This window comes from Mchenga conophoros, linkage group LG12 (genome assembly GCF_057382185.1).
Source record: "Mchenga conophoros isolate Kocher_MC1m ecotype Shallow Benthic linkage group LG12, M_conophoros_male_GT1.1, whole genome shotgun sequence".
In the NCBI taxonomy this organism is placed as follows: Eukaryota; Metazoa; Chordata; class Actinopteri; order Cichliformes; family Cichlidae; genus Mchenga; species Mchenga conophoros.
The window spans coordinates 37,312,840-37,328,282 of record NC_140537.1 but is presented as its reverse complement, the minus strand read 5'-3'; the positions used below and the strand labels follow the sequence as shown (position 1 = coordinate 37,328,282).

The 15,443-nt window shown below is 41.3% G+C and overlaps 1 protein-coding gene across 2 annotated transcripts in view; it reads left to right on the top strand.

The window, feature by feature from the left end:
* Positions 1–309: 309 nt before the first annotated feature.
* dmrt1 (doublesex and mab-3 related transcription factor 1) overlaps positions 310–15,443 on the top strand; it is a 34,223-nt gene continuing 19,089 nt past the window's right edge. For both annotated transcript variants that reach the window (XM_085295595.1, XM_085295594.1), the window contains exons 1-3: positions 310–707; positions 3,390–3,558; positions 4,714–4,871. In XM_085295595.1, coding sequence (XP_085151721.1) covers positions 492–707; positions 3,390–3,558; positions 4,714–4,871 — 543 coding nt within the window. In that variant the 5' untranslated portion in view covers positions 310–491. The remainder of the gene's footprint in view (positions 708–3,389; positions 3,559–4,713; positions 4,872–15,443) is intronic.

Genomic DNA, 15,443 nt, shown 5'->3' with positions numbered 1-15,443 from the left:
AGTCATGGTTATTTTCTGTTACCCACTTGGCCCACGCGTTGGTCCTTCAGACTGCAAAGCTGGCACAGACTGAGTTAAAGTCCAAAGAGTATGCCTTTTTTCACTCTGCAAAGCCATCAGGTGGCCTCTGAGGACACTTTTCTGGTCGCTGCACCTCATAAGAAGAATTGTATTGAATTTTAAATTGTGTTTTTGAGTCAATATTTTTAACTCGTGTCTGGAGAGAGAGAAACGGGAGGCCTGCAGAATGATGCTTCTGTACTTCCAGCTCTCTCCCCCGCATTGTTTCCTCCCACTGGATCCCAGGCCTTCTGGGGAAAAAAACCAAAAAGCAGGGTGTGGAGGGACAGGGACCTTACAGCCTCCAGCCTGGCACCAGTGCATATCTTATCAGCCAGCCTCTGCTTGGGCTCAGCAGCAGACCTGTCCGTGTGCACACGTCTTCTCTGGGCAGGTCCAACAGTTATCAGCACTCCTTATTGCCAGGACCCATGAGCCAGGACAAGCAGAGTAAGCAGGTACCGGATTGCAGCGGACCGATGTCCCCCAAAGTCAAGAAATCCCCCAGGATGCCCAAGTGCTCCCGCTGTAGAAATCACGGATACGTGTCTCCACTGAAGGGACACAAGCGCTTTTGCAACTGGAGGGACTGCCAGTGTCCCAAATGCAAACTGATCGCGGAAAGACAGAGAGTCATGGCGGCCCAGGTAACTCAGTTTAGGCGCCCGTTAGCGCGGCTAGCTGCAGCTGAGAACAAAACTGCTTTTTAACACCAAGCCAAAGGTTTTGTGACCACACACAGCCACACAGGCTGTTTGGGACTTTCTATTTATGTCTGTGGACTTTTAAACCCTGTTTGCTGCGGGTGAGTCTGTTCATTAGTAATAACCACCCAGAAAGCAGCTAGCCAAGTTCGTACAGAGCTAACAGTTAGCTGCCTGACGGAGCTAAAGTTCAGGGTTAAAATGTTCCAGCAGCTGCTCACATTTATAAGATACTTACAAAAAGCAAAATGAATTCATTTGTAACTTTGTAATTTAAAGTGACAATTTAAGAGTTTGTAAAATAACATTTTAAATGTATTAAGTTACTAAAAATAACCACATGTTTTTTTTCCTTTCAAAGAATATTTTTGTTGGTTCTTCCAGTATTTCCCCCACATTGATATCTACTGTTTTTTCTTTGAGCTTCTTTAAATCCATGTTGTTGATTCTGCTCTCTTTTTTAATGATCTATCCTGTAAAGAACGCTTTAATAACTGAAGTTTATTGTCTTTTTTAAATAGACTGTATTTAATCCTATTGAAAACCTTTTTTTTTTTTTTAGCAGGAAACGCAGCAAAATTTAGAAATCAGTGGCTTTTAAAGTCAGTAGTGCTGGATAATTTCCTCATTTTCTAAAGAACAGATGAATAAGTTGGTCTAGCGTGGTCAGGTGTGTGAAAACTGATTTGGAAAACTGTTTAAAAAAGTTATTTGGAATTTCTGCTTGAAAGTGACTCTTACAGAGAACTGATACTAACAAAATGAGCAGATAAAGAATTAAAATGTCTTTTTAACTGGGTAAAACATCATGTTTTACTCGTGACCCTGAGATACATCATGCACAGAGCTGTCAGTTTACAGAAAGCTGAGCTGATCACCTGATTGATTACACCAATCATTGATTGATTGTTTGTTAATTTATTTCAAACATGTAAACAATATACAGGTACATTTAGAAAAGAAAATAAGAGAGAGAAAAAAATACTATACAAAAATCAATACATTTCAATATTGCTACCATTCTGATTCATTTACACGTTGAAAGGGAAGAAGTACACACTTATTTGATCCCACCCCTTTGCCATAAATTATCATTCAATATTTAGTCAGCTTCCTTACTGATATAATTTGTAATAAAAATGGTGAACAGATTTCTAATATACTATATCCTGTACATCTTTTAATAGAGACATTCACATAATTTCAAGATCATATTTTTATAACTCTTTTTGAACTGTTTTGTGTTTGGACGTTGCTGTAATTCCATATTCAGACTGTTCCACAGTTTCACTCCATGAACAGAAACACAAAAGCCTTTTCTTGTAGTACGGACCTTCCCTGTTTTGAAGTTACAAAAACCCCTTAAATTATAACTTGCTTCTTTTAAAACAAACATACTCTGAATATTACCTGGCAGTTCTTTATTTTATGCTTTGAATAAAATTTGTGCTGTTTGGAATTTTACTAGATCGTCAATTTTCAATATTTCCTACTGCAAAAACAGTGAGTTTGTATGTTCCTGTAACCTGCAGTGTGGATGATTCCGACTGCTTTTTTTGAAGAGTAAAAAGTGACTGTAATGTTTTATAGCTGTTGCCCCAGACCTCTGCACAATAACTTAAGTATGGTGAAACCAGTGAACAGTAGAGAATATGAAGTGATGTTCTGTCGAATACCTGCTTTGCCTTGTTTAGTACTGCAATGCTTCGTGATACTTTGGCATGAATATATCTTACGTGAGCTCTCAGTTAAGTTTTTCATCTGTTATTACCCCCAGAAATGTATTTTCACTGACTCTTTCAATATCAACACCATTTATTTGAATCTCAGCATTTGTATTTAAACGACTATTTCCAAATAACATAAGTTTAGATTTATTTAAATTTAATGATAATTTGTTTTTATCAAGCCAGAACTTGACTTTACTTATTTCATATCCTCCAATAAATTCTGCAGATCATCACCAGAGCAAAAAATGTTTGTATCGTCAGCAAAGAGAACCATTTTTAATGCTTTGGACACTTTACAGATGTCGTTAATGATGTTGAATTTTGGGGGGTACACCACAAGCAATGTGCATACATAAGGAGCAACCACCATTTAATTTCACAAACTGCTTCCTCTCACTAAAGCGACCCCTCTGACACCATAACGTTCCAGTTTTCTTATTAATATATCCTGATCTATAGAGTCAAATGCTTTTGTCAAGTCTCTGAATAACCCAGCCACATATTGCTTTTTGTCTATGGAATTTGAGATGTATTCTATTGAATCTGATAGTGCCAATGATGGTGATCTGCTTGATCTGAATCCGTACTGACTCTCGGTGAGTCGTTTATCTATAAATTTTTCAGTCGGTTGTTAAACAGTTTTTCAAGAATTATAAACAACAAAGAGCTGCTGGTTTCATCTCGCTCAGCAGCCAGGAGCGTGTTTTTAATAACATCTTGTTTTATGGCGATATCAACAGTTTATCTGCACACAAACAATCTTATTATTGTCTAATCAGGTGTAATTACAATTTTCAGACGAGCCTCTGTTTAAATCTGTTCTGGGAAGTCAGCAGATAAGGGCAATGTTTGTTTCATGCTCTCGGTTCCTTATCAAACCTCTCCTCCCTTCCAGGTTGCCCTGAGGAGGCAGCAGGCCCAAGAAGAAGAGCTTGGGATGTGTAGTCCAGTGTCTCTGTCCGGTTCTGAGATGATGGTCAAGAATGAAGTTGGAGCAGACTGCCTGTTCTCTGTGGAGGGACGGTCCCCGACACCTACCAGCCACCCCACCTCTGCTGTCACAGGTAACCTCGTGTTACATGGACCTCGTCAGATTTTGTTGTGTTATGAACCTTATTATTAGAGATCTCCAGTGTTTTTAGTTATTAAACAAAAACAAAAACAAAAACAATGCTATTAACGTGTCAAGTGTCTGAAAAAATTCCAGTTAATTCTCTCAAAGACACCTTTTCACCTGTGAGGTCTGGACACAGGTCAGTGTTACTGCCTGCACTTCAGCTGCTGGTCTGAGAGGCATCCACCTGCCTGCACTTCCTCCTTCTCTGTTGTGTGCCTGTCTAGATAAACCAGTTACCCCTCAGTGAATTAATGTTGTTGCTTTTTTAAAATGTTAATTGGTGTTATTGCTAATCCAAGGCTGAACAACATCCTGTGGACTGAACACGTTTCTAGACGAGAACAAGAGACTCTGTGATAACAAAGGACACTAGAAACTTGAAAATATGTCCTTGAGTTTTTCTTCCAGGTTGTGTGGAAGCTGACACAGAAGAGTGTTTCGCTGATAGCGCTTAAATGTGATTTTGGGTCAAGGCTGCTCTTATCTTGCACTTTGTATGTTTGTATGTGTGTTCCTTTTATTTTGAGGGAACGGGGGGGTAGAGATGAAGATTGAGGTATAAAAAGGAGTGGAGCACTGTGTGGAGCTGCTGATGGCAGGAGTTGGGACAGTAAATGTGATCATGTTTGGCTCCAGTGGTGCACAGTGTCTTCCCTGTGCAAAGATCAGGGTCTGCCTGGGAAGAATGTGTCCTTGCTGATAAGAAACGTACAAGCGAGAGTGAGTAATGATGACTTAATGGTCATCTTCATCCTGAAAAATGACAATTTTATGTTTGACACCAAGTACAGCTGTCACCTGAAGATGGAGCTGTTGGGCAGCATGTTTCAAAATGAACTCTTTCTGTCTCCTTTAATGATCTGAACAAGTGTAACTTAAATACTGAGAGAAGTTAATTGTTACATTTTAGCATCAGTAAAATGTGAGACGGGCTTAATGAGACTTGTTTCCTTGTTAAAATTGCAACAAAACACAAACACGAGCGTTTGAAAACATCCTGAACATCATATGTTAAATTACCTGACAGTGCTGAAACAACCAGCCACAGACTTCACTCTTCATCCTCTCGGTCTCATCGTGTTTTGTTTGTTTTTGTGTCCAGGGACCCGCTCAGCATCGTCCCCCAGCCCATCAGCCGCTGCCAGGGCTCATACCGAGGGACCGTCTGACCTCCTGCTGGAAACCCCCTATTACAATTTCTACCAGCCTTCGCGCTACCCCACCTACTATGGAAACCTTTACAACTACCCGCAGTACCAGGTGAGCCACAGCAGCGACAGTCAGTGTGATCAGGAGCTAATGAAGGCGTGAGCGTTGGTCCTGCTTGTTGGATACGTTGATTTGACAGGAATTTTAAACAGCTGGGTGAGCTCGGCAGGACAAATCTGTCCGTGTGCGTCAAGCTACAATTCATAATCGTATTACTTTAACCCAGTTACATCAAACGTGACCCGCTACAGGGGATTAACTGCTGTGGCTTCAAATATAAAAGAACCGCTTTTGTGTTGGAATGTTCTTCATGTTTAGGAACAGGTCTGCACATAGTTTATTGTTCGCGTAGCAGCAAAGCCTGTAAAGCAGCATGTGAGAAATTCATGTCACAGAAACGGGAGGTAAGCGGCTTTACGGCGCTTCAGTCGGGAAAGGCTTCGCTTTCACGCCAACTTATCACGAGAGTGTCGTGTTTCTCTCAGACAATCACTGGTGTTAAACCAGTGTTAAACTGGTGTTAAATGATCCTCATTTTAAATGAGTGTTGGTTAGATTGGCACTGATTTGTTATATATGTAGACAGTCACAGCCCAAAAATACTTGTAACTCACAGTTTTGATTATGTTAAACTGATATTTTAATGTCTAAATTCCAGCCTCTTGTTGGGTTTGTGGCTATAAAGAGATCTCACAGGTCTGCTTCACTAAGTCAGTGTGCAGGCTACACTGCTTTTATTTGCCAGTTACTTTGGACTACATAAACAGGAAAGCCTAAATCTGAAGTTGCTTTGCATTTAATCCTCTGGGGTGTCTTCACTCTGTCAGTAGGTCTGCAGCTTCTCAGTCCTCCAGGTCATGGCAGTTTTAAGTGCTTGAACTGAAAACAGCTGGAGTATTTTGATCATTAGGATGTTTCACCCGTCATCCGAGAGGCATCTTCAGTGCTCAAAACTCAGGTAGTTTTTCCCCAATGCAGAGGCCAAAAGGTCGATTCTGTTCATCTTCACGTTTACATCATCATCATCATCCAGGTGACTTCTTCAGTCTCAGCTGACTGCAGGTTTCAACCTTATAAACGTACATTTGCATAATGACTGAAACCAGCCCACTGAAGGAACAATGGGCTGGGAGATCAGTTCATTGATCATTAATATGCAAATCATCATGAACATTGATCAACAACTAGGGCTGAACGATATATCGCATTTGCGATAATATCGCGACATGATCAAGTGCAATTTTCTAACCGCAAAGGCTGCGATTATACTGCGATTATATTATACAATTCATGGGCTGCATCCTCCTGAGGCCGCATTTGTAGACCGATTACGTCACAGCGACGTGCCGAAGGCTGTCCAAATTACTACCATATCCCAGAATTCATAGCGCGGCCCAGCCAAACTCCAGTTTCCAGCAATGGCGGCCGCTACTAAGTTTTAAAATTACTCATACTAATCTTTCTGGGTCACAAAATAAACTTTTAACATATTTTCAGGCGAGAAAGTAGTTGTGTAAACATCAAATATCTGCTCGGTTTATCAAGATATCCCATATTTGCAAAAGTGCTTCGACGTTTTCAGAGGCGTCTGCTACCCACCAGCTCGACAGCTAGCCGGGAGCTCGAGGGTTACTGATGCGGCCGAGAACGGCACAACTCCCGGCACATCATTTTCAGATCACCGCGGAGTTTCGCTGCTCGGGTTAAACGTAATATATAAGTCACTTAGACAACCTAAAAATGTTATTGTTGGGCTTTTTTCAGTGTTTTGTTTGTTCGTGAGTAAATCGGTTTGGCTGAGATTAAAGTTATTAGATTAGATAAAATAAAACTTTATTAATCCCCCGGGTGGGTTCCTCCTTGGTTTTCACACAGCTGACTAAACGTCAAACAGAAAACTTATTAAACAGAAGTATGAGACAGTCGAGAATTTACACCAGTGTCTGGTTATATTTTAGATAGCAAGAAGCAGACGGCCGAGTTTATTAAACTCCACCGAGACAGCGGTGACGCTAATCAGAACTAGACCGTCCAATTTCACAGCCTTTAAATTTTAAAGGCGTGTTTGTGTGTGTGTTTATACAATTGCTATTATGTTTGCACTTTATGTGTAATGTTACTGACTGCAGAGATCAGTAAGATGTGTGTATTTTTTATTTATTAGTTTTATTTATTTAATATTATTTTTTAATTGAATGACTGTCTAGTAGTTCACAGATGTCGAAAAACTGAGTGTGGTAAAGCCACTGATTTTTTTTATGTATATTTCTGCAATCTGCACATTGTACTGACTTTCATTTTAATGTTTACACCAGGGTTCCTTGTCAGCACTTTATGCTCAGATGTTTGTAAGCTAAAAATAAACTATTGTGTATGTTCAAATATACTGTTGTGATTGAAGAAGTTAAATAAAAATGTCAGTCATCAATTCATGCATCACCTCATGTCATCATAACAGAGGTCTGTCTTCCAGGAAAGAACAGTTTAAAATTAATGTAATATAGTATTGGCCATACTATATGATGTATTGCTTGTCTTTGTTTAATAATACAGAAGACAAAGACCTTAAAAAATAATCGCATATCGCATCGCAATCGCAATATTGGGGCAAAAAATCGCAATTAGATTATTTTCCATAATCGTTCAGCCCTATCAACAACCACTGATCAAGTCAGCTCAGACTGAAGAAGTCACTTGGATGATGATGAAACAGATGAACAGAATCAACCTTTTGGGATTTACTTACCTGGATGTTTGAGCCTGAGCATCAAGACACCTAAATGCAGAGGTGTCAGACATAAGGCCCGGGGCCCAGAATCAGGCCACCGCTGACTCCAGTCTGACCCAATGGATTTTTTACAGCGCTTCTTATTAATAAAGACCTCCCCCATGACAGGGCTGTATGACCAAAATCTCATATCCCGATATAAGACATCTATCGTCCGATAACGATATAAATCACGAAAATGTAACATTTTCTGTAAATTCTGTGAATCTCGGGCAGCTCGACTTGTATGAAGTGTTTCCAGCTGCGCGTCATGTAGCTGGAGTCGAGTGTTTTAACTGATGCATGAAACGATGCATTTTTAGACATAAGTTGTAACGGCCGCCGTTTTCTTTGTATTTATTACACGGCGTGCGGCGGGGAAAAGCCTGTTCTAAGGTTTGCGTCTAAGGTTTATTTTTTAGCACCTGGCGGCTCTTTTTTGCTTCTCATCCGTAAACACTCTGCATCTTTCACGTGATTCAGCTTATTTTGAAAAGTCTCAACAGGATCTTGAGCTTTATTCTGAAAGGTTTATGTGGAAAATAAACAAGCGGACACGCGATGGTTTTATTGTCGTTGTTGCTAACGACAACGCATAAAAACAGGTGCTTGTCCGTCTGTAGTGGTTATATTAAATATAAGAGAAAGAGAGAACTTTAATAAATTAATATAGACACTACAGTGACCATCAAAACAATGAAAACAGTTTATTTTGCGACACCACGAAACAAACGATAGCGTAAAATGAAACGATAGACGTTTTTATATCGTTATATCGAACAGCCCTACCCCATGATCATTCATACTACACCACAGTAACTCGGTTAAACATACGTTTACGTGACAGAAAAGTTTAGTTTTTTCAGTGTTTAATATGAAAATGTTTCTTTTTTAATTCACAAGAATTAATTTCTTACAGTTTAAGCCCAAAGAGTCGTGTTGATTATACCGTCATGTATCTGAGATGAGCTAAAGTTGAACTTTCTCACTTTGGGGTTTCTGAGGGTGCAGTTAGACTTCTTTACACTGACAGAACGCAGAGTTTCACTGGTCCCGCCCCCTGAAGCTCAGAGTGGGCCTACCATATAAAATGAGTTTGACGTGCTTGCCTTAGTGGTCACTTTATAGTATGTTACAGTCCTGCAAACCCAGAGGATAAAGATGTGTCCAGTTTCTGACTCCAGGTCCGCTGCCTCGCTCTTACTGCGCTCAAGTACAGACCTCTGTTTAAATCACTGAAATGAATTTGGGGCTGATTATACTGGATGTTTACCGCTCGGTCAAAAGAAAAGCGATGAAAATCAATCCAGTGTTAAATCATCTTTAAGGATATTTTAGTGAACTAAAGGTGTCTAAAAACAGAAACCAGCTGTGAAAAATAAAAATCAACTCTAGACTTTGGATGGCTGCAAATTAACTGCATTCACAAAGTGTTTGTATCCAGATAACTGCTCTGAACTTATGTATAGAATAGAATAGAATAGAATAGAATAATCCTTTAATTGTCCCGCAGGGGAAATTTGGTTCTAAAGGCAGCAAAAAAACACCTATACAAGCAGAAGAGGACACAGGACGGAGACACACAAAATTGTTACATATTTCCATCATGGACAATCGTTACCAAAACAGTTCTGTGCTGTTATTAAAATTAAAGTACAGATAAATGGCAAACCCAGCTGTAGTGTGCAAACAGAGCAGGATATGAAAGTTTAAATAGTTAAGAATATTTAGAATAATTAGAAAAGTGCAGATTGTGTGTCGTACCTGTGCATTAAAAAGTAGACGTGTAACTTCCAATAAGTTAGTGTATATAAACTGAGGAAAGTAGTTGTAACAGTAGTAGTTGTTCGGTTGATTAGTGGAAATTTACTCCACGACTAAAAACATTGAACCCAACACTGAAACTAACAAAGCTGAACCCAAAGCTCTTAACAAGTAAACCAAAACAAGCAAACCTGCTGTGGAAAGTGAAGAAAAGTGAACAGATTTCAGAACAAAATAGAAATAAAAGCTCTGATGTTGCTGTATGTTTGCTTATTGTAATCACATTACATTTGAAAACAGCCCCAGCTGATTTCTAACAGAAGCCGCCTGATGAACGATGTCTGTCAGAACAGTTTAAAGGACTAAATGAGGGACAGTGTTCATGTATGAGACTGATGAGGAACTTGAACGTGTCCTGATGGAGAAGGTTCGACGTCTGTGTTCAGGAAATGTAACCGAGCTCCGTCAGTGATGCATCAGCGTGTCCTGTACTCATATAACCGTATACGTGGTTACACCCAGGTCACAACTCAATTGAAAAAAGTCAGCGCTGATGGTAAAAGAGAGAGCAGGGCACACACACACACACACACACACACACACACACACACACACACACTAAGCTTATGCATGGAGCAGATTAGATCTATAACTCTCCTGCGTTTGTGTTTTTATGAAGAACATTTGTACCCCTCTCTCCGCCCCCTCCTTCTCTCTCAGTTGCCCCAGTAGCAACGTCTACTTTTGGGGTCACTGCCTCCGCGATCCTGCCCGCGCACAGCAGAGCCTGAATTGCAAAGGTTAATGGTATTGTCTGTCGGCAGAGGAACACACCGCTATGCCTCAGCGCCCGAGGGAGAAAGCCAGCACATTAATGCTAATCAGTTAGCGCTCTTTAGCATAATTTGGCCATCCGCTTCTGTGATTTATGATATTTTCAGTGAAGTTGTCAGGTTGAGAGGGCTACGTGCTGTGGTTATTCAATATCAGAGGCAGATTTTTTTGTATTTGCACGAGGAGCTGATTTAATGAAGATGAGTTTTAGAGCAGCAAACACTCAATAAATAATATCTGTAAGTAGAAAGGTGGGATGAAATAGTTCATTGCCTGATTTTAACATTTGGTTAAAGAGAAAGAAAGAAGGAAACTGTTGTGTGTCTCCTTTACCCGTCCTAAACCTCCAGTTCAGTGAGCTGCATTCAGATTTTAGTATCCCAAACTGAAGCGAGTCCTTGAGTTGCTCACTTTAGATTTTGTCTCCATATTTGATGCTAAGCAGTTATCGCTGTCCTGTTTCTGCACGATGCAGAGAGCACGCCTGAGTCAATGCAAGCCCAACAGCCTTTAACTTTTCATTCGTTGGGGTTTTTCTCAAGGTGTCCCTTTATAAATACAACATCTCATTGTGAGTGCATAAATGACACTATGCACATCTATAAATCTGTTGATGCTGACAGAGGTGATGGCAAAGGCGAATCATCATTAACTGTGGATGGATCTACTATGAAACTTCCAGAACTAAGAAATAAATGGTTTTCTTCACTGTGAGGCAGGAAACTCCTGACAAAGTGTGTAACAGGAGAAAAATCTGTACAGTTCACCTTGTTGCTGTAGTCGTGGGCTCACGGTCAGAATAATCTTGGTGGCTCATATACATTTTTTAATTTAAACACTGGTTTTCAGCCATGCATCCATATTCTGCTGCTGATCTGAGAGGCAGCAGTCTAAGCAGGGACCTCCTCGAGCTCTGAGGTGTCACCAAGCTGGCTGAGAAACATAATCTGACCAGTGTGCCCGAGGTCTTCCTGTGCTCTCCTACTGGTAGGACTATGATTCCTACGATGCCCAAACCACCTCATCTGGTGTCCTTATAGAAGAGTAGCAGCTTTACTCGGAGTCCCTCTCAGGTGACGAACTACAACTACTGCTGGATGGAACAGGGTTCACACTTAAATGAGCTGTGGGCCCCTGCTGGCACTGTCGTCTCATTGAGGGTCACTGTAGTGTTCAAGTGTACAAAAGAAACAAACAACCACAAATGTTTGTTTGGTACCACTGCTTGCATCCACGACCGTAGGCGAGGGCGGGAACGTAGACGGAGCAGTAAATCGACAGCTTTGATTTCACGCTCAGCTCTCTTCACCGTAAAGATGGGTACAGCGTTCAGATCCCCGCGGACTCCTGCTCCTCTCTCCACCCACTTGTGAACCCGACCCACAGATACTTGAACTCCTCCCAAACACACCATTTTGTGGCCTCTGACTTTTCTTGCCAGCTGTTTCACGCTTGGCTGCAAACCCTCCAGTTTAAGCGAGAGGTCACTTCCTGATAAAGCCAGAAGATCGGCAGAAAGCACAGAGGTGATCCCGAGGCCACCAAGCCAGAAACCGCCGGCCACACTTTGCTGCGCCTGGAAATTCTATCCATGAAAGTTACGAACAACAAGTTTCAAGTCAAACTTTGTTATTTTTTATATTTCTGCATCTGCTTTTTGCCAGTTTGTTTTCGTCTGTTCTGTTTTTATGTTTTGTTGGCACTTCTTAACGCCTCACTCATGACTGAGGTGAAATATGCATTTCCCTTAAAATCATTAAGCTAATGCGTCATAATAAAGTGATGCGCAGGTCCTGAGCTCTTCCCACTGTAACACCAGAGGAAACAATGTGGTCTTTATCAGTGGAAGGCCATCTGCCTCCTCCTTTTCTCCTGTGCACTCAGTGATGCTTGGCTGTCATGCAGGTGGATGGTGATAATATAAGGGTAGTGTAGAGCTTCCAGACAGGAGATGGTGCCAGATAAGAAGACAGGCCCTCTCAGGGAGGTAAGGAAGCCCCTCCTTAAGGAGTCAGCAACTTATCTGGGTGGTTCAGAGGAGGCACTGTAGGTCTGTGAGCAAACCGCAGCGTACGGCCGTCTTACACGTTTGGCACAAGTTGTTACTGATGTCATGGTGATAATGGTGGCTTTCTCTTCACTCGCCATTTATTTCAATATTAATATCAGTGCTGTCTGACATGTGCCTTATTTAAATCGCTTTGGTTGGTACATCCAGGTGTTCTCCAGACTGAGTGCAAATAAGGCAAAAACTGCACACGTGATCTGTCCACTGCTGAAGCAGGACCACAGGAGAGCCGATGCTGCACGCCTGACCCGACAGGCTGATATTGAGACGCATGTGCACGTCCAGTTTGTAGCAGTGGCCCTTGTTATATTTTAGTCTTGACCACAGAACTCGTAATATTTTAAAGAAATGCTGCTTTGATGTTAAACTGCGCTTTGCAGTAAAAACTGAGCAGCAGTTTCTTCATTCGCTTACAGGCCTGCAGACTGTTACTGAGGGCTGCTGCTGGCCTGCAGACCACGCTTTGAGAACCATGCCCCCTTTCCTTTAACAAACAAACACCTTTATACAGAGTACAACATGTAGTGAAATTCTTGTGTCCAAGCTGCAGACAGGCTGCAGACATAGCTGCGGGGGTTTTGGGGTTTTTTTTGCGTGGGGGGTCTAGCCAGGACCCTTACTGGATACCGGGTGGGAATCAAGCTTGTGACTCCCGTTCCAAAGGTGTGTAGTCTTACCACTACACCATCCAGCTTCCTTCCCTCCACTTGAACTGGAGTCAGCTGATTCAGGCACAAGTGTGCAGAAAAAAAGGCGCTTTGATTTTTCCTGCTCATCCTTCATGCAGATCATTAAAGATTTGCAATGCAAACAGCAGCACATTTGTACCTGTAATGGCGTTACTGAATTTAGTACAATAACGGGTTAAATTACTGCAAAAAAAAAGTTTCATGCGTGCATGTGGAAAAGATTCAGAAACAGCAGCGCGACCTCTGCACAGACCTGAGCGAGCACCAGTGAGAATGATAGCGGGCTGCAAACCAGCATGACTGAAGGCAGCCGTGGAGACGTTACTGCAGGTTAATTGGACACTTTATTAGATTCATCAGTAAGATAGAAGAAGGGTATCAGCTGGCACTGCGATCAGCTGATCAGCCTGGAATTAAAGTTAAGCTTGACTGTGTGACTTAATTCAACTCTTATCACTGAAGGACATGTTTTTGTTTCTGTTTCCAAAGTTTGATGCTTTAGGTGAGCGTGTTAGGGTGAAGCTGCACTTTGACTGACGAGGACACACAGTTTATTTATAGCACATAATCATAAACATTTGAAATGAAAACCTACACTGTTCACAGAAAAACACAGTAAACTGGAAATAATCTGATAAAGCAGTGGTATTCAGATTTCTCCGGGCATAACCACGTGGTCGGTGTGAATAACCAGCCTGATTATGGTCGCGTGTCTGAAGGACATCCCAGGCAGCTGTTATCATCTGGGTGTTTTGAGCTGCTTTCATTATTTTAACCGACACATTTTGAACCTGTTTGTGATCATTTCTCCTGACTTCTTCGTTGGTGTTGCTTCCAGCTTCAGCTTCCCATTTATCACTCCATAACCCCCCACAGCTTTGTGAAAGCCTGATTGGTGGCTGGTGGATCCAGCTGCTGTCGAAGGTTTATTAATCATCTGTGGGGAAAATATGTTTGAACACCATTTGTCTCTTTGTGTGAGAACACCAACACTGAGCTAATTTAAAGTCCTGCTTTTTACAAAGTGGCACAAACTATCACCTGACTTGATGACAGGTCAGATGATGTGGACAGTTAGCTACACACTGTGGCATCGTGCTGAACCCGGGGATGTGCTCGCCGCCTCTGGATGTAAGCGTATGGAAAAACTCAGCCTCGGCGAGCAACTTTGCCAGTTTTGTTTGGTGCTCCGTGTGTCCCGCTTAACCATCAGCACGGTGCACTTTCAAGACTCCAGTTCCAATCTGTATTGTATTTTTCACGGCCTAATACAGGAGCCGAGTGTAGCTTAAATAACAGTTTATAAAGCTGTCGCAGAACCGATGGTGTGGACAATACGGGTGACGTATTACAGCCTGACAGAAATCAAATTCCATAAAAATGAAATTGAAAACCCTCAGCGAGGCGGCCTTGCTGCTGAGTAGACAGCTCGTTTTAAAGTTTTCAGAGGACTGAGGAAAGCCAGCTCTGGGTGTTGCTGCCCATTTTGAGAACAAGCCGCGGGCCTGTGAAATCACACACTGCTAATTTTCTGTCATATATTATTTTACGGCTGTATTTCTTTCTGTCACTCCGAGTTGTTAAAGTGTTGCCTGTGAAAATCTGATGTATGAGATGAAGGATTTTACAGTCAGAATCTGTGAGTGGACTCACACAACAGCGGCGTTTATATTGTATTATAAATATATCCAGTGGTGGTGTTAGCGGGCTCTGATGTTCTGATGAAAGTCATAAAGCCAGTGTAAACCACTGTAACCTCACAGAGCTGCAGGAAATAAACTGTATTTTATATAAAACCTTTATTTAAAGTGCAGATCTTAAGATCATGTGACCCCAGTAAGGCGCATAGCCTCTGTTGAACCAACGGCTGGTGTTTGACTCACAGAGCAAAAGTCACAGGAAAGACTTTTTAAAGCCGGAACAGTTCTTTGTACTTTTGAACAGTTCCCATGAAAATCTCCAGTTTTTATCAGCATGTCTTTAAGCTCAGTTTTTTAATTCATCATGTAGCTACCAAGATATCAGCTCAGACGGAAACTATTCAAACACCTCAGAAAGAAATCCCCTTGTGTGCAGCTAAGATTTCAGTGTGAGCATTTAAGATCAGGACATTTTTGTCGTGAGCAAAACCAAATGTAGACTGATGTTAATTTTAGCTGTTTGCTAATCTGTCATTATCGCATTTATAACAAACAATTAAAAAGAAGCGACAGAAACACCCTTCAACTCTGTTATGAGTGATGTTGTATAGTTTGTCCACCAGAGGGCGCTCTGCAACTTCCCCAATAGCAACAAACATGTTTGGAACCAACAACCAGCTGATCCAAGAGTAAACAAGCAGATAAATAACTGCACACAACAAATGTTACAGATCTGTTTAGGTTTTGTTTGTCTGGAGGCAAAAAATATATATTTAATATCATATTTAATATCCGATAATTAAAACATTTTGTTTCTAGTCTCGTGTTGTTTCTGTCGTCATCTTGTCATATGATGGTTTT